The 19,202-nt window shown below is 38.6% G+C and overlaps 2 protein-coding genes across 2 annotated transcripts in view; one reads left to right on the top strand and one right to left on the bottom strand.

Annotated features, from left to right (window-relative positions):
- LOC132399227 (uncharacterized) overlaps nucleotides 1-5,446 on the bottom strand; it is a 37,584-nt gene extending 32,138 nt beyond the window's left edge. The window contains exons 1-2 of the mRNA XM_059979392.1: nucleotides 5,330-5,446; nucleotides 3,227-3,315 (exon numbers count right to left, since the gene is read on the bottom strand). The gene's annotated coding sequence lies outside the window, so the exon portion shown is untranslated. The remainder of the gene's footprint in view (nucleotides 1-3,226; nucleotides 3,316-5,329) is intronic.
- A 232-nt stretch (nucleotides 5,447-5,678) lies between these two features.
- Nucleotides 5,679-17,642, top strand: coq7 (coenzyme Q7 homolog, ubiquinone (yeast)). The gene is made up of 5 exons (XM_059979388.1): nucleotides 5,679-6,077; nucleotides 7,101-7,215; nucleotides 7,640-7,779; nucleotides 9,169-9,237; nucleotides 16,794-17,642. Exons 1-5 carry the CDS (start codon nucleotides 5,829-5,831, stop codon nucleotides 16,869-16,871), a joined length of 651 nt encoding a protein of 216 aa, XP_059835371.1. The 5' UTR covers nucleotides 5,679-5,828; the 3' UTR covers nucleotides 16,872-17,642.
- Nucleotides 17,643-19,202: the final 1,560 nt, after the last annotated feature.

Here is a 19,202-nt window from a genome sequence, read left to right as displayed (position 1 = left end):
GATAATGATCAGAGATTATGAAAAGGAGAGTGCAAATACTTGCAGTCAGAGCTAGTGGAGGTTTTAGATTCTCCTGGTGGGAGCAGTTCTCATCTCCCTTTCACTGCCAAGTTTTCTGACCCCTGGGAGAAACAGATGACAATATGCCAGCTGACACTGTAGTTGTTGTCATCAATTAGCAATATTTAACTTTTTAACTCTTGGTGAATTTCACCTATTAAGAGGGGTTATCTTTGTAATGATGTCTGCTGTTGGAGCTTCAAGTTTCAGAAACATATAGAAGGGCTGGGAACATTGCTTCCTGGTAGATCATAGATTTAAAGCTAAGGTGTGAATTTTATACACTTTTATTCAATTGACCCTTTTACCCAATCAGCTGTTCAGGTGTATTGAAGACAATGATCAATTTCACCATTGCTGCCCAACTTAATTGAGAGGTGGCTTCCAAGGTATGGTTCATATTTTCCAGGGTCCTGCCTTAAATCTTTATTGCTAGAAGATTGCTAGGGCTTTATTGCTAGGGCTTCACAGCCCTATCTGAATGAGTCAAAGGCTATAGCAAGATTGAAAAAGGTCAAATAAAATGGCTGATACTGTTCCATTTTTTTTTTGTCCTCAGAGTTGCCTCAAATGGAAGGTCATGTCCATGTCCATTATGTCCCCAAATGATTGGGACCTAAAAATAATTATACTTTAATTCAGGACTCCTTTTTCATCTGAACTGAATAATGACTTCAGCAATGGCTAAACGAAAATATCTTCTCAGCTGGGAGGAAGAACAGAGATTAATTCAGTTTCAAAGGACTTAAGCATATAGAAGAAATCAGGTCTGGGCTTTTAGCCTTGTAGCGTTCAATGTATTCAGTTGTTCCTCAGCATCATTGACATTCATGTTATTGACAGTTGAGCAGCTTCATCCATTAGTGCTTTTAAACAAAAAGGTATGAGGCACTTTATTCTTCACTTATGTTCCAGGGTCGCCTATGGAAGAGGATCATACTTGTGATGGGATATTTTTCTTTAGTTAGTTAACTTATTATCCACCACCACTTTTGAAAGCATATGTTGGAATATAGTTTTCTATTGACCAAAACCCTGCTGTTTTCTCCTTCATCAGTAAGAAAGCATTAAATTGTAGCTATACTAAGTTTTTGCCTAATTTAGATTTGGCTGGTGCTGTAACTGGCAGTGCCTTCCAGATTTCCGGCTGAATTATAGTTCATCTTCTAACTTAAGGTTGTTGGGAATGTGAGAGTTGTATTAGCCATGGTCATATGGCTGCTGGTAGCAACTAGTATATGCTGGCTGTTTAATTTTTAACTACTTAGATGTGTCCTTACTCTGGCCAATAATACACGATGGCTTAATGCAAGATATTCCCAATGAAAAGACAATATTAATCGAATAACTTTGTGGCAATCATTCTTGTTAGTTGCAGATTGGACAAGGTTAAATGGTTACTCTCTCATGCCAATTTCCCATCCAGGACACTTTGTTTTTTCGCAAGTTGACAATCTGTGGTGGTAATTTTGAGACACACATTAATGATTGTGAAACACATATTTGACTCTGAAGTCCTTCTTCCAGAGGAAAAAAGTTTTCTCTGTAGGAAATCTGCAGTTTCAATGTTTTCAGGAAGACCAGAACAAAGAGCTAGCAGTTGGCACCTATTAGATTGGCTCCTATTACAGATTGGAGCACTGTGTATTCTTAACACTAGCATCTGTACATTGTAATAGAAACACATCCACCTAGATTTTAAATAAAAGAGATTCCGTAAAGGCTGGAAATCCAGAGCAACACATACGAAATGCTGGAGGAATTCAACAGGTCAAGCAGTATATAGAGATGAATAGGCATCTGTTAGTCTCGAGAGACCAGGGATTTGTGCCTTGGAAGGTTTCCGAGGTGTGGGCCTAGGCAGGGTTATATGGGAGACCGGCAGTTGCCCATGCTGCAAGTCTCCCTCTCCATGCCACCGATGTTGTCCAAGGAAAGGGCAAGGGCCAATACAGTTTGGCACCGATGTCGTCGCAGAACAACATGTGTTAACGTGTGGTTAAGTGCCTTGCTCAAGGACACAACACACTGCCTTAGACGAGGCTCAAACTAGCGACCTTCAGATCACTAGACAAACGCCTTAACCACTTGGCCACGCGCCAACACAGAGAGGAATAAACAGTCCTGATGAAGGATATTGGCCTGCAACATCCATTGATTATTCCTCTCTATAGATGCTGCCTGACCTGAGTTTCTCCAGCATTTTGTGTGTGCATACCTAGATTTTTCTGCAAATATCTTGGACAGTTGTAATTCACTTGAATGGTAATTATGAGAATTGTATTGCTAGCTCATGTTGCTATCTTATACACAATACTATCTTGTTAAGTTTCTTTTATTTCATTCATTTCTTCCTCTGTTGCATAAGTGACATTATCTTTTCTATAATTCCACAAGCTACAATAGTTGTTAATCCCCTCTCATGCAATTCTGATATTACCTAATAAATGCCACATATCTTTAACAGTAAATTGAATTTCAAATTAGGCTAAGCTAGATACACTTCTCTTAACTATTCTGTATGAATTTTAAGTCAAAATAATCTTAACATACATCTTCAGTTTTAAACTTCAGATTTCAGTCATAAGTTTTATGTAATATTACATTCTTCATCTAAATGCAATATTTCAAATGGCTTTTACACTGAACAGGAGGCAAAAGAATGCAGATAGGAAGATCTAAATACAAGATAAAAGGGATATTTTGGGAAAGTATTGAAGCAGAAAAGAAGGTAGCAAGTTGAATGGGTTTACAAAACATTTTCAAAGGACCGTATTAAGTAAACTAGATTGTAAAGGAGCAGCACAATTTTTTTCTTCTCTCTAACCGTCCTTATTGATAAAATTACTTTGTAAACAGCATAACACCACAGAAATAGTCTCTTTGTTCATCCATGCCTCCCCCTTGCTATCTGCAACTTAAAACCAACTTTTTCTAATAGCTAGAAGAATTAACTCTGTTTTGCTTTCCACAGACACTACTTAATCTGCAGATTGTTTCCAATGCATTTTTTATTAGGAATGAAATTGACCTTTGCATCAAACCAACTTAATGTTAAGAGTTCACTAGGATTAAAGAAAATTAAGATATTACCAAGAGAACAACCCACATGAGGCAAGATGTATGTAGATACTGCATTAAAAAAAAACTACTTCATAATACTTACAGGTTTACGATTAGAGAAGCGTAAAAGATGCATCAATTCTAGACAGGTCAAAACCATCTTCTTTTCGTTGGATATCAATATAATATTTTCTGTATGTAATAAAGTTAAAAGATAGTTGTTTGGTACTCTACTTATTGAAAACTTTAAATAGTTATAAGCTTTATTTTTAAAAAATTCTGTTTTTCATTGAATTTATAATCTTGTAAATGTATTACAATAAATATAATATTTTAAATATGGACTCTGTTCTTGTTTATTCAAGAGTTGAAATGTATTGCTTTTATAAATAGCAGCAAATGGATCATGTCATTTAATTATATTTCCAATCTGACTCAAAGCTGCTTCATAGTTTGAAATACAAGTTCCTGTGTATTTGCACCAGAAGCACGCATAACAGCAAATAACTGGTCTAAAACACTGATCAATCTTGGCCTTATTCCAAAATGCTTTATTGCTTTCATCTTTTATGCTTACATACAATTTCTTACACTTGAACAGAACTTGATTCTTAATAGTAGGCAGGTTGTACAGCCATGCAATGATACTGTACATAATGAAGCTTTGTATATATATTATATGATCCCAGGGCTGAAATAGCTAACTCGAGAGGGCACAGTTCTAAAGTGCTCGGAAGTAGGTACAGAGGAGATGTCAAGGGGTAAGCTCTTTTTTTATATATATACACACAGAAAGGTGAGTGCATGGAATGGGCTGCCGGCGACAGTGGTGGAGGTGAATACAATATGGTCTTTTAAGAGACTCCTGGATAGGTTCGTAGAGCTTAGAAAGGAGGGCTATGGGTAACCCAAGGTAATTTCTAAAATAAGTACATGTTCGGCACGGCATTGTATTGTGTAGTAGGTTTTCTATGTTACTGTAATCAAATATACATGTAACAGCACTCAAAACACTTTAACTGGTACTTTGTGAGTTAAAATGAATCTGAAAAATTCTCTCCATCCCTACCTGTCCACTATTAAAACATGTTTGATTTCTAATGCATTCTAATTTTTAATTCTTATTTTATGAAAGCTAGGTGTGTTTTCACTGGGACAGAGGGGAGACCGAATTGAGTTACAAAAATTATTAGGGACCCAGGAAGTTAAATGAAAGGACATATTACTCTAAGCAAAGGGTTTTAGAAAAAGGGCCACAGAAGTAAATCAGTTGGATAGGAGAATCACAGAGATGAACAAGATTTTTTTTGACAGCCAATGAATTGGAGATAGAGTGGAGTGTGTGACTCATGGAAAACAACTGTACGGTTATACATGGAAAACAGTCTGGTTAAAGAATGAAAAGTAGAGAACATCCAAGAAAATCATGGCAATTTTGAATTCCTCAAATGAAGCCAGTAGATAATAACTGACCACTATAAAATTAATTTCAGTTACTTACAGCCCTGTAGCTACCAGATTTGTTTGGATAAAGAAATTATCTTCTCCAGTCGGCTATAACATTTTTGTTATTTGCAGCCCCATGAATAAAACATATCTCTTCCTTTCTATGATACAGTCCTAGACAATCAAGTGAATGGCAGTTTTATGAGGAAAGAAAAATACATCAAATGCTGGGAATTTAAAATAAAAACCAAAAATGCTGGAAATATCAGGCAAAGCTTGAGAAAAGGTATTATGAAGGGACTGCACAGTAGCACCATTGAATTGTGCTGCCTCTTGACTCCTAGAACTTAAGTTTGATCCTGACTTCTGGTGCTGGAATAGAGAGGCTGCTTATTGTCCCCGAGACTCTATGGGTTTCACCTCAGTGTTCTGGCTTCCTCTCACATCACAAAGATGTTCTGGCTTACAGTTTACTGTTGGCGACCCTAATGTGTTGCACTGAAATAAGTGGGAAACCAGATTATTGGGATTTGCTCTGAGAGCCAACATTGACTCAGCCGTGGTCTGCTCCAGTGCAATGAAATACGAAAGATGCTAACTGAACTTGTTTATAGTTAGAATTTACACTGTTCTGCTTTTTGCCAGTCTGCACACAATTTATACTGCTCCCCAATGACAGTAAGAAGCAAATGTTTCAGCTTTTTTCACCAAATAACGCATCTCAGAAAACATCGTTAGTGTGTAAGTTAAAGTGACTTACATTTTTTTGGCAACTGAATTGATAACATCCTTCGAAGAGACAAACATTTTGCAGACAATGCATTGGCAGCTTGATCAGTTCAGGGAGAATCTCTGTTGTACTGAAAGCGATAAAACATCTTCAGTGATGGGCGTCCAGTCTCCATGGCAAACTGGAGAGGCGGGGCAAGAAGCGGCGGATTGATTGACAGTCACAGCATCCCATAAACAGGCAGCTCTGGTGCCGCTAGTCACCAATAGAAAAGGCGGAGGCTGGGTCTTTCAGCCGAGACGAGGGTGGTCGAATTAGTTTTTATCCCCCAAAGAGAAATAAGTATCTATTCTTATAGTACGAAATAAAATGCAACCGGTAACTACTCGTGTTCCTGCAAGATGGTCACTTGTAGTAGGTGTCACCACCGATCTTTGCCCTTTGGTGGAGGCACATTTTGGGTAACCAGTGAATAAAGGACCCCGTGAGATTGGGCCTGGTGGGTGTGCGGAGCCGGGGGTTTGTCTTCATGGAGAGGGTGGCTACTTATGCACTGGTGCTGGTCAGAAATGGCAGGCCCAGCTTGCTGCTGCAGCGGCAGAGCGCGGGGATTTGCTGGGAGGGGATGCGGAGAGCACGCTGTCTGAGCAGCCGGGCTGAAAGGCAGCTGCTGGGGAGGATCATACGAGTGGATCATGCGGGGGAGTATGGAGCGAATCGTATCTATGCGGGCCAGATGGCGGTGTTAGGCAAAACTTCGGTGGGGCCGGTGATCCAGGTTGGTATAAAACAGTGCAGCACGGGAACGGGCCCGTGATGTGGAATTAAGCTAGTAATTAAACGCCTAATTATTTCGTCTTACACAGAGGTTTTATCAGTCCATTCTCTGCACATTCGCGTGTCTATCTAAAAGCTTAAACACTTCTGCCTTCACTAACACTCCGGGCACCCTTCACTGAAACAATCTCCTTTCAATTTATCCCCTCACTTAGGCAAATGAAACAAGCAATTGTACCCCTGGGATTGTATCAAGAATTTCAAGTTCTTTTTTGATCTAATCAATCAAAGCACGTAGTTATTTGGATTGTTTACTCCAATTGTTGCACTAAATCACACATCAATCTCAGCAGCATTTTTGCTACATTTTGTCAAGATTCGCTGAATTTAAATTGCACTTTCGAAATCGAGTTTGTACTTTTGTCATAGTTGTCACCTAACTTAGACATTTAGCTGTTTAAAATCACTTGGTGAATAATACAGTAGATAGTGGAAACAAAAGAAATAGAAGCAAGCTCTTTGCAACTATTAACTTTTTTTCCTATTCTAAACACCATCCAGGCATCTATATGCCCCACCTAGGTTACGGATGTCTGAAATGTATAGATATTTTATACATATGAATAAGCTCTCAAATTTTTATTACTTTCAAAAGAGAACCAATCTTCTGTGAGGAAGAATGGTGTAAGCCCTATTTATATGTGATTTTTCTACAGTAATTGACACCATTATCTCTTACACACAGATTGCAGGTTTTTCCAACAGGAGGTCACTTAAAGTGAGCTGCTCTGGATAATTGATAAGCAATTGCTCCAATTGATACTTGTACAACAATGCTCTCTTAAACAGTGTAGCATGTACTAATATTTCAAGCCAATCAAAAGTATCCATTGAGCTTTGGTAACGTGCAAAATGCTGGAGGAACTGAGCATGTCAAACAAAATATGTATAAACCACACTAGGTTTAGATTTTAGGGAGTCTATATCCTTTGTAAGATGACTGAAATAAACACTCATTTTACAGCAAATGTGGGATCAAGAAAAGGAACATCTGGAGAAATTCAATGAATTGATGGTTGATCACAGAGTTCGACCAACCCTGCTTATACCTATCTGGAATATTGCAGGGTTCATGTTGGGTAAATATTTGTATTTTTCAAAATCACTTACACATTCAATCAATTTACATTAAATGTTCCAATGAAAACTCACAAGTATGTGCAGGATGACTCTAGTGGGTCTTTTCAATGTTCTAATTGGTGTTCTGTAAAAATAACTGCATTTTTCATTTAGATAATATATAATTGTACAGTTTGACTTCTTGATTTCTTCAGTTGGTCAGATAGCCTATGTTTTGTCATCTGCAGCCTTTTCTCAACAAACCTGATTATTCCCTATCCAATTCTTTGAATATCCTGATGGTTCAGCATTTGCCTCACTTACAAAAAACAGTAATTTTTCTTGATTCACTACAACCAATGTGTATATTTCATTTGTGATTGTTGATGTTAAAATGATGTGTGGTTGCTGAGCTGATTATAAATGTTATGTCTCTTATTACAGGAGCTGGAACTGCTCTTTTAGGAAAGGAGGGTGCCATGGCCTGTACAGTAGCAGTAGAAGAGAGTATATCAAATCATTATAACAATCAGATTAGGACATTAATGGAAGATGATCCAGAAAGACACAAAGAATTACTTGAAGTGAGCATTCTTTTTATTTAAGCAAGATAATTACATCTTTATGAGTCTTGATGGTCAGAAATATTTAAATGTATTAACACAGAGCAATAACTTACGAATAATAGTTACCATTAATATTTCATTATCTGGGTCGTCTATGAAACACTGCGTTGTAGGTTTCAATCCTTTTGGCATTGTTTGCCAGTGAATTTTTCCTGGAGACTCCATGAAATAAATTGAGGAACACCTGCTATCCCTTGTGTTATTGCAAGTTGAAATACACTGAATAACATTAATTTCAGTAAGTAGTACGATGAGTGCCCATTAATTCAAATCTCAAATGGATACATAAGATAAAAGAACATAAGTCTCATCATAAATTGAAATGAAAAATTGCAAGTCCAATACGGCTTGTTCTTAATAAGACAGGAGTGAAGACATTTATTAAGCACAGTACATCTGTGTGCGTGCTGTGCTACATCTACAGTTGTTTCCTGGTATATTTGAGTCACAAATATAATATTCATTTCTGAACATCTCTACCTACCTACTAGGTATGTTCACTATCTCTTTTAAAAATGTAGTATGTTGCATGCATCCAACCAGCACCATGCTGTTCAGTGTTTACCTGGTTTACTCTTTTCATGATTATTTTCCTCATGGTGTTTAAGGTTATTGAAGTAACACAATCAAAGTGCAGGTTAAACATAGCTGCAGCTAATATTGAGCTTAGAAGCAGTGTAGTTGTGCGAATGTTTCTGCAGAATTACTCAATGGGAACAACAAATTTTTACTATGTCAATCTCAGCATAAACTTGTGCTAAAGAAGTTTTTACTCTCATAAGGTCCTTTGAACTGTTCAGAAGCCACTAAAATGTTTCTTTGTGTAGATGTTGCCCAGGACCTAGGGGGAAGCAGCAATGTAGCACTCTCTGTTTGCAGATTTAATGCCCCTGGCTTCATTGTGCTCAATGGGATGATGGGATACATTGAAAAGATATTTTATTGTCAAATGTGATGATGTAATAGTGCTATTGTTTAACTTAGGCTTTATAATGTTTCTCTTCTATTGCAGGCAGCAAATTTCAATGTAGTTCTGTGTAATTATTATTTTGTGAATTACACATGTTTAGAATGTTTAGTAGAGGTCATGCTTTCATTTTTCCAAAAATACATAGTTTTACGTCAGAGAATCAAGAAGATGTACTGTGTATATATTGCAGTCAAATTCAAACATTCTTATTCCAAACTTGAGCACAAACTTAATAGACCACTGGTAGAGGAGTTGTAATAGTATAAATATTTAATTTGGCTCACTTGTGGCTTTAAGTTGTTCAATAAAATGATATTTAGTCTCAAAATATATTGTCTTTATACCATTATCAAAGATTTCCTCTACTTTCGTCTCAGGTTTTGAAGAAGTTCAGAGATGAAGAACTGGAACATCATGACACTGGGTTAGCCCATGATGCAGAAATGGTAAGCTGTTAGCTGATGGAAATTGAATTTTGAATTCAATTGAATTATGACAAATTATGGTGCAGTAGTTTATTTCTCATGGTCTCAGCATATGATTTAACTCCAGATAAATAAACTCGAGAGGGGGCAATATCAAAGGACAAATAATCCTCTGCAGTGACTGAAAGAAATAGGACTTAGTACCTGGGGTAATGGTCCAACACATTTTGGTGATTAGTTGAAAAGCTATATTTCTATCTTTGATGCATTGGTACCCACTCTGATGCTGGGTGACCTAAGTGTGGGGAATGAAAATGTCTTATTTTTAAAACTCAAGCTATCTTGAAACCAATATCCACCTGTCTTCATTGCTGACTTTAACAGTGACAGGAGCTCAGTCTACTTGAGGCAGTATACCGCAACAGCCTGATGCTGATAGTGATTGGATATGGAAAACAGAGTTGCTGCTTTATGGGGATCTAGCATCAGACCATATAGAGCTTCTGACATCAAGTGAAAGCAGTGTACCTCTGGAAGCCTTTCAAATCATAGAATAACATTGGTTATTGAAAGTCCTTGAAAGTGAGTCCATAGGTTGTGGCAGCAGCTCAGTAATGAGGAAAGTGAAGTTGAGTGAAGTTATCACCTCTGGTTCAAGACCTGATGGTTGAGGGAATAACATTGATGGGAAGCGATCGCGATTGAAAATAAAGTGGAAATAATAAAGCGTTTGGAAAGAGGTGAAACATCATTGGAAAAGAGTTAGGCTACAGTCAGTCAACGATCGGAACAATTTTAAAGGATAACAAAGTGAGAATAATGGAGCATTTGAAAGGCGCTGCCCTGATGAAAGCTACAATTATTACTAAGCAACGCAGTGGTTTAATTATTGGAATACATACGTTTCTTAAGTGCTGTATGCACAGAAAGGTAAAATATATACTATATACTAAGACAAACGTTCGACTAACTGATGCTAAATAATACTGGATGTACTTGTTCTGACTTCCATACAAATCCAACTTAAAGAAGGACTCAGGAAAGGAACTCGTATGTAACCCGGGGAATGCCTGTATATGTCACCATATACAACCCTGAGATTAATTTTCTTGTGGCAGTCACAGTAAATGCAAGAAGTACCGCAGAATTGAAATAAAAGTCCAACTAGTGTGCAAGAGAAACAAACTTCAAATCCAAAAAGAAAAAGAAACAGTAATAAAAATAATAATAATAATAAATATTGAGAACATGAGATGAAGAGTCCTTGAAAGTGAGTCCATAGGTTGTGGCAGCAGCTCAGTAATGAGGAAAATGAAGTTGAGTGAAGTTATCACCTCTGGTTCAAGAGCCTGATGGTTGAGGGGTAAAAACTGTTCCTCAACCCGCTGTTGCAGGTCCTGAGGCTACAGCAGCAGTGAGAAGAGAGCACTAGATGGTGGGGGTCTTTGATGATGGATGCTGCTTTCCTGCAGCAGTGCTCTCTGCAGATGTACTCAGTGGTGGGGAGGTTCTTATCCATGATGGACTAGGACATACCCATCTGTAAGCTTTTTCATCCAAGGGCATTGGTGTTCCCATTACCAGGCCATGATGCAACCTGTCAATATCTTCTCCACTGAAGTTTATCAAGGTTTTAAATGACATGCCAAATCTTTGCAAACTTCTAAGAAAGTAGAGGCGTTACCGTGTTTTTTTCTTAGTGGCACTTAACTGAGGACAGGTCCTCTGAAATTGTAACACGAGGAATTTAAAGTTGCTGATCCTCTTCACCTCTGATCCCCTGATGAGGACTGGCTCATGGACTTCCGGTTTTCTCCTCCTGAAGTCAGTAATCATCTCCTTGGTCTTGCTGACATTGACTGAGAGATGGTTGTTGTTGTAATGTGAGTATTATTAAAAGTAATCTGTTGATAACAAGAGGCGGGTTTCCGGGGTTGGCGGGGTTTTCACTTCCGCTCTTTTTACTCCTGGTATGCATTGTATATAGTTCCTCCACCCCTGCCGCACGCGGTATCTGAAAGCCTGTATTGTAAATCTCATTTGCCGTCCCAGATAAAGATGTTCTTTTGGCCATAAAATTGTCGAGTGGTCTTTTGTAAAGTAGAAGTTACCACAGTTGTGATACCACTCATCCAGATTTTCAGTCTAGCCTCTTATGTGCTGATTCATTTGATTTGGCCAATGACAGTGGTGTCATCAGGAAACTTCAGTATGGCATTGGAGCTGTACTTAGTCTCACAGTCGTAAGTATAAAGCAAGTAGAGCAGGGGACTAAGCACCCAGCTTTGTGGTGCATCTGTGTTGATGGCGATTATGGAGGAGATATTGTTGCCAATCTGAATTTACAGAGGTTTGCAAGTGAGTAAATCAAAGATCCATTGCACAAGGAAGTTTTGAGGCCGAGGTCTTGAAACTTATTGATTAGTTTTGAGGGGCTGATGGTATTGAATGCTGAGCTGTAGTCAGTGAAGAACATCCTGATGTATGCATTTTGCTGTCCAAATTTTCCAGTATTGAGTGAAGAGCCAATACAGTAGTATCTGCTGATGACCTGTTGTGACAGTAGGCAATTTGGAGTGGATCCAAGTCGCTTTTTGGGCAGGAGTTGATATATTTTGTCAGCAACCTCTCAGAGCACTTCATCACAGTAGATGTAAGTGATACCGGACGATAGTCATTAAGGCAGGTTATCATGTTCTTCTTAGGCACCTTATAATTGAAGCCTTCTTGAAGCAAGCATGTACCTCAGACTGTTGCAGTGTGACATGAAAAATATTGTTGAACACTCCAGCCAGTTGATCAGCACAGGTCTTCAGTGCCCAGCCAGGTACCCTGTCTGTGCAGATGCTTTCCGTGGGTTCACCCTCCTAAAGAACGCTCTGATGTCAGCCTCAGAGATTGAAATCACAGGGTCAACAGGAGCTGTGGGAGTTTGTGAAGGTTCCTCTATGTTTTGATGGTTAAAGCGAGCATAAGGGCATTGAGATCTGGGAGTGAAGACTTGTTGTGGTCTATGTCACTTGGTTTCACTTTGCAGGAGATGATGGTATTCAAGTCAAGCCTTCTTCAGTGATTCAAATTTGTTCCAAAATTGGCATTTCACATGTGAGATGGCTTTCTGAGCTAGTACCTGGACCCTTTGTATTTAACTTGGTCAACAGACCTGAATGCCCCTTCAGTCTTCTGGTTAGGGAAGACTGAATGATTTTGTGGGGATACACTCATCTACGACTGTTTTTTCTAAAGTTCTTGACTCGTTTAGGCCCTCTGATGAGTCCTTGAATTTGGCACAGTCCATTGATAAGAAACAATCCCATAGCTGCGCCTGTACCTCCCATGACCAACTCTTTGTTGCCTTTATCTCTGTAGCTTCTGCTTGCATGCAGGTAGGAGAAGAACAGCTAAGGGATCAGATTTTCAGAAATGCGGTCCAAGCATGGAATGATAGGCTTTCTAATCGTACTTTAATAATGGTTGAAAGTGTTGGGATCCCAGGTACTGCGGTTGATATGTTGATGATAATTGAGTAGGGATTTCTTCAAACAAGCCTGATTGAAGTGCCCGACAGTAGCATCAGGCTAGGCTGCTTCATGTTTCCTGATGGTGACACTTAATATCTCAAGTGCCTGCTTAACATCAGCCTTGGGTGATATATAAACTGCGATCAGAATCACAGAGTACTCCCTTGGTAAGTAGAACGGTCAGCATGTAATCATTAGATGGTTGAGGGAACAAGAGTGTGACAAGACCACTGTGCCTGAGCAACACAAAAATTTTATCAGGAAACACAGATTTCAGGATATATGTGATTTGCCTTCTCCAAATCAACAGTCTGGTCCATCCAGTGTTGGAGAAGCCCTCAGATCTTAACAACGTATCCAGCATTTGCAGAATGAGCTACATCTCCATGAAACACAGAACACAGCAATTTCTCATTTTCCACTGATGTAACAATCTTGCCCTTATGTCCTCAATCTTGTTCAGCGACTGTACATTTGCTAACAAGATGGTGGGTAGAGGAAGTTTCATTCCCTCGTGCTTTGATCTGACTTAGAGTCCTCCTGTCCTCTCACTGTTTCAGCTGTATCGATGTACCTTCAATTGCTAAAAGGTGCTATACCTGTATGCTTGTGGGTTAAGTTCACCGAGTCCTTCTGAAGACTGATCATGAAATTGCTAGTTCATTATGACGGTTCAAAATTACATTACTTAAAGGGAAATTACAGTCTGTAGATTGAAGTGAGAGTAGTTCAAAAGAAATAGAAGTTTTGTAAGTTGCCCACATACCGTCACCATGGTTCACCAGTGCCATCTTGCAAAGGACTGTGTTTTTGTTTGAGCTGATTGAAAGGGATCACTAGCAGGGATGATGGCAGTGGCTGAGGATTCAGGGAGCAATTCAGAAGGTGCAGTATAGATACATCCCAAAGATATAAAAACACAGTCGGCCCTCCTTATCCATGGGAGATTGGTTCTGAGACCCCCCCCCCCCCGCGGATACCAAAAAATATGTACTATATACTAAGAAAAACATTTGACTAACTGATGCTAAATAATACTGGATATACCTGTTCCGATTTCAAATCCAACTTAAAGACAGACTCAGGAATGGAACTCATTCATAACCTGGGCACTGCCAGTACTTTTAAGTCATTTCTAGATTACTTATAATACCTAATACAATGTAAATGCTATATAAATAGTTGTTATACTGTATGGTTTAGGGAATAAATGACAAGAAAAAATAATCAATCAATGAGTGCTGGAGAGAGAACTTCCAGATTTTCCCGATCTGCGGTTGGTTGAATCCACGGATAAGGAGGGCCGATTGTATTCTAAAGGGAGGGTGAGGCAATCGTGGCTGACAAGGGAATGCAAAGACAGCATAAAGACAAAGAGGACTTACAGCAAAAATTAGTGGGAATTTTTAGGAAGCTTTCAAAAACCAACAGAAAACATCTAAAAAAAATCCATAAAGCAAGAAAAAAATGAAATCTGAAGGTAAGCTACTCGACATAAGAGAGGATACCAAAAGATTTTTCAGATATATAAAATGTAAAAGGGGTGAGAGTGGATATCGGAACACTGGAAAATGACCCTGGATAAGTAGTAGTGGTGGACACAGCAGTGGCAGGTGAACTTTGTGTCAGGGTGCAGTATTTGGTATTACTGAGAGAAGGTGCTTGAGAAACAGAAAGGTTTGAAGGTAGATAAGTTACCTAGACCAGATGGACTACACTCCAGGGTTCTGAAAGAGGTAGCTGAAGAGATTGTGGACGCATTAGTAATGATCTTTCAAGAATCACTAGATTCTGAAATTGTTCTGGAGGATTCGAAAATTATAAGTGTCATAAACAGAATAGATTCTGCAGATGCTATAAATCCAGAGCAACATACACAATGCTGGAGGAACTCTGCAGGTCAGGCAACATCTATAGAAATGAATAAATAATCAACATTTTGGCCCAAGATGCTTCTTCAGGACTGGAAAAGAAGGGGAAAGATACCAGAATAAAAAGGCAGGGGAAGGGGGAGGAGAAGTAGCTAGAAGATGATGGGTGAAGCCAGGTGGGTGGGAAAGGTAAAGAAGGAATTTAGAAGGAATCTCATAGGAGAGGAGAATGGACCATGGGAGGAGGAGGGAAGGGCATCAAGGGGAGGTTATAGGCCGCTGAGGAGAAGAGGTAAGAGGCCAGAATGGGGAATGACGGAAGGGGGAAGAGAAAGAAAAAATACCAGAAGGAGAAATTAATTTTCATGCCTTGGGGTTGGAGGTTATCCAGATGGAATATGAGGTGTTGCTCCTCAATCCTGAAGCTCAAAGTTGATAGGTTCTTGATTAGTCGGGGTGCCAAAGGTTACGGAGAGAGGGCAGAAGAATGGGGTTCGGAGGGACAATAGATGAGCCATGATGGAATGGCGAAGCAAGTTGATGGGCCAAATGTCCTAATTCTGTCTTCCATGTCTTATGGTTTAATTGTCTTATGGATCACAACACAACAGCAGATTTTTCTCAGTTTGCCGTCAAATGGATTTGTGCTTAATAGGATAAGTTTGAAAACTCCTGAGCTTCTGAATTGAGCAAGTTTCAGAATGATTTTTAATATCACTGGTATATGTTGTGAAATTTGTTGTCTTTGCAGCATCAGTACAGTGCAGTACATAATAATGGGAAAGAAGCTGAATTGCAGTGTGTGTATATATATATTTAAATAAGTACTGCAAGATAGGAATTTTTAAGAATAGTGACATAGTGATAATTGGTTCAATGTCCATTCAGGAATCAGATGGCAGAGGGAAAGAAGCGGTTCCTGAATTGTTGTGTCTGTGCTTTCAGGCTTCTTACCCTCTTCCTGATGGTAGCGATGAGAACAAGCCATGACATGGTGATGGGTGTCTTTAATGATGGATGCTGCCTTTTAGAGGCATCACTCTTTGAAGATGTCCTGGATACTATGGAGGCTATTGCCCATGACGGGGCTGGCTAGGTTTGCAGCCTATTTTGATCCTGTGTAGTAGCACCACCCCCAATACGAGACAGTGATACAGCCAGTTAGAATGGAAATTTGCAAGTGTTTTTGGTTGCATACCAAATCTCCTCAAACTCCTAATGAAATATAGCTGCCTCTGTCCCTACTTTGTAACTGCATCAATATGTTGCATTCAGATTAGATCCTCAGAGCTATTAACATGCAGGAACTTGGAATTGCTCACTCTTTCCACCTCTGATCCCTCTATGAGGACTGCTGTGTGTTCCCTCACCCTACCCTTTCTGAAGTCCACAATCGGTTCTTTGGTATTTTGCTGTGTCACTGTTCAACTAGCTGATGTATCTCGCTCCCATACAGCATCTCATCACCATCTGAAATTATGCCAACAATAGATGTATTGTCAGCAAATTTATAGATGGCATTTGAGCTGTCCCTAGCCACACAGTCATGGGTGTAGAGAGAGTTTAGCAGTGGGTTAAGCAAACATCACTGAGGTGCACATTCTGTCATTGTCATCAGAGCTTACAAACCTTAACAGTAGCTGACCGTGACACATTGGCCTGAACTACTGACAATACTTTTTGTAGTGGAGTCTCCTATTTCCTGAGCTACGTCAACATTATGCTACCATTTCTATGGACGATACAACGTGAAGAAATAAGATTACTTCGATCCACTAGATAGAGCTCTTCGAGTCTGAATCTTATGGGATCCTGTCAGAACAATGTGACCTCTTGATGATTCTGGGGTATGTTAAAAATGTAAGAAATGAGTGATTTGTTAATTTCAATCGAAAGGCAAAACATACTGGGCAGCTTGACAAGTTGTGGTGCTGCAAACATTTGAGCAATTAGAGACTATTTGGCACCCATACCCACAGTATCAGAAACACATTTTTACGTGTGTCTACAGCCTGTAGTATACCTGTGTTTATGAAGGTAAGGCAGTACCACAGAATATACATATAGCTCTCAATTGAAGATGAAGACTGACAAAGTAGGTGAACTGATAAAATGATGTACAGTAGATCTGTAGAATTTGTATATATGCCCATTTTGACTCATCTTCAAAATTCTGTTTTTTTAGGCACCAGCTTATTCATTATTGAAGAATGTAATACAAGTTGGATGCAAGGCTGCCATCTATATATCTGAACGGATTTAAACACTTCCTCCATAAAATCAGTGCTTCTCTGTACAGTCCATGATATAAATGATCAATACATAAATAGTAATACATAACTATCAATAATCCTGCATTCTTTTGCATCACAGAGGTAAATGTCTCTGTGCAGGTTTTTCCCTTGGTGGTTATTTTCCTGCATCACTGCCACCTCATGATTAATTGGGCTTGTGAGAAATGCCTCTTGTTGCCTTAGTTTTGAGGAAGTATCTGATCATTTCACCAGAGCTCCATAAAATTGTAAATGGAACTAAAGCTCTGGAGAGATATGTCTGTGCTCCCACTGAATCAGCTATAGTTTTCTTCCATGATTATCCATCGGTAGTTCAGAGGTAGGGGTTTTGTCCTGTGTGAGACTTGGCCCAAGCTGGGCAGTGGGTTAGGCAATTATGTTTATAAAAAAATTACAAAATCAAGAAATTTTAAACCGCTTGTTTAGTAATTCCCGGTCATGATTTCGACTACTGGCTGTCCTTCCATGGAAATGGTTCTTGGGGGAAGGATTGAAGGACACCTTGAAGCCCTGCCTGTTTAAAAAAAAAGTATCATTTCAACATCAGTAGGATTTATTAAAGAGAATAAAACATTGTACACTTAATTTTCATTTGTTAATGATTCTATGAAACTTAACAATTAAGATTTGTATTTTTTGAGACCTGGAATTAACTGTTTAATTCTTAAGCAGTTATTTAATATTTTATTGTGTCTTTAAGAAAATGTATATTTGAGAATATATTAAAAAGTGCTTCCTGATATCTTTCGTCTAATTTTAAAATCTCTGCATGCATTTCCAAGCCTTATCTGCTGGGGTCAGTATGCAACAAATTAAACAGAAAGGTTCCCATTTGGTCTGTATTTGAATACTGTAACCTTACCATTACATTTTCGTTTTAACAGCTTCCCTCTTCCAGCTGTTTACTTATTTCTGTTCCCACTGGTAACTATATTTAACAGCAACCCAAATGATATATAAATTATTTAAAAATGTATTCGTATGACTGAGTTGAAATCAAAATATCTATGTTTATTGATGGTACAAAACTATGTGTCAGTGTGGGTTTTTGCAGAGAGGCATTTATACAGGTTTCCAGCTAAAATGGTACACTCAGGACTTTGGTGTTGGACTATCAGCTGTTATTCCTATTCAAACTCCAAAACACCCTGAATTCAATTTTTTCTTTTAGATGAAACACCACAGGATAATAAATTCTCATGAGACCTCAATAAGTTTAAAGGGAATTCAGCAAACAAAAGTCTGGTACATTTTGAGAGAGTACTGTATCAGTGAGAGAACGTTTTAAGTCTTAAAGGAACTATAGGAACCAGATAATAAACCATCTTTATTTCTGGATATTACTACAGTGGATCAGGATTTTACTACAGTCAAGTAGATATGACACTGAAAACAATAAAAGGAACGCTTTCGAAAGAAGTTTGCTGTGCTTCCTAATAGAATTGTCTTCCATTTTTCCCTGCTTCAGCACTAATTTTACATATTTTGATGACCCTCCCTTCAATATTTGACTTAATTAAGAGAAAGGGAGAAGGCAAATCCAAAGGTGATTGCTAATTCATTGATGAGTAATGAGATACTGAAAGATGCTTTGGAAATATGGACAAAGATAAAGATTGTAAATTTGTTAAAAGGAAAGAGTGTTCAAGGTGAACTGGTTGCAACAGCAATTCTGGTAAACAAAAAAAATCAAAATGCAGCTGCTTAGCCACTATCCTATATCATTCTTTAGAGAGCAATGCAACTTAATGGGGTCTGTCTGAGCTTTCAAAGGGAAATTGAAGAGATGCTAAGTAACGCTGTTGTGAAGACATAATAAATTATATTTCAATCTACAATTGAACGTGCTGAAGGACTGAAGAGTGAACTGATTTACAGAAAACCAGGCTCAGCAAATTCAATTATAGCCCAGTTATTTTTATAATCTGAGGTCCAAAGTGTTACTGAATCCTTAAATTAAGAAGTTACTAACATAATTCAAAACAGTTGACATGAATTTCAGAAAGCAAGTTTATACTGGACAAAACCTCACAGACACAATTATAATGTCAAAAAGCCAGTTAGAGAGGTACTTAGAAAAGAATAGTGGGATATGGGCTTAATACAGGCAAATGGAATTAACTTGGAAAAGTATTACGGTTGATGTGAATGAGATAGGCCGGGGGCCCATTTCTGTGCTGTACGGTTCTATGCTTCTATGATGGAGACGACACAGAAGACTTGGAGAACATTAAAGGATATGGAATTTAAAGATAGAAAATAGAAACTCTCTTCAAAGGACAAAAATGGGGGGAATGAAT

This window comes from Hypanus sabinus, chromosome 9 (genome assembly GCF_030144855.1).
Source record: "Hypanus sabinus isolate sHypSab1 chromosome 9, sHypSab1.hap1, whole genome shotgun sequence".
NCBI classification, from domain to species: Eukaryota; Metazoa; Chordata; class Chondrichthyes; order Myliobatiformes; family Dasyatidae; genus Hypanus; species Hypanus sabinus.
The sequence above is the reverse complement of the archived record's forward strand: the minus strand, read 5'-3'. Positions and strand labels throughout refer to the sequence as shown.

Bases quoted from the DNA above. Each gene is read 5' to 3' on its own strand.
- coq7 (XM_059979388.1), top strand. From the start codon at position 5,829: ATGGAGAGGGTGGCTACTTATGCACTGGTGCTGGTCAGAAATGGCAGG. The intron at 7,780-9,168 runs GTGAGCATTCTT...CTTTCGTCTCAG, and splicing joins GACACAAAGAATTACTTGAA to GTTTTGAAGAAGTTCAGAGA. The intron at 9,238-16,793 runs GTAAGCTGTTAG...CTGTTTTTTTAG, and splicing joins TAGCCCATGATGCAGAAATG to GCACCAGCTTATTCATTATT.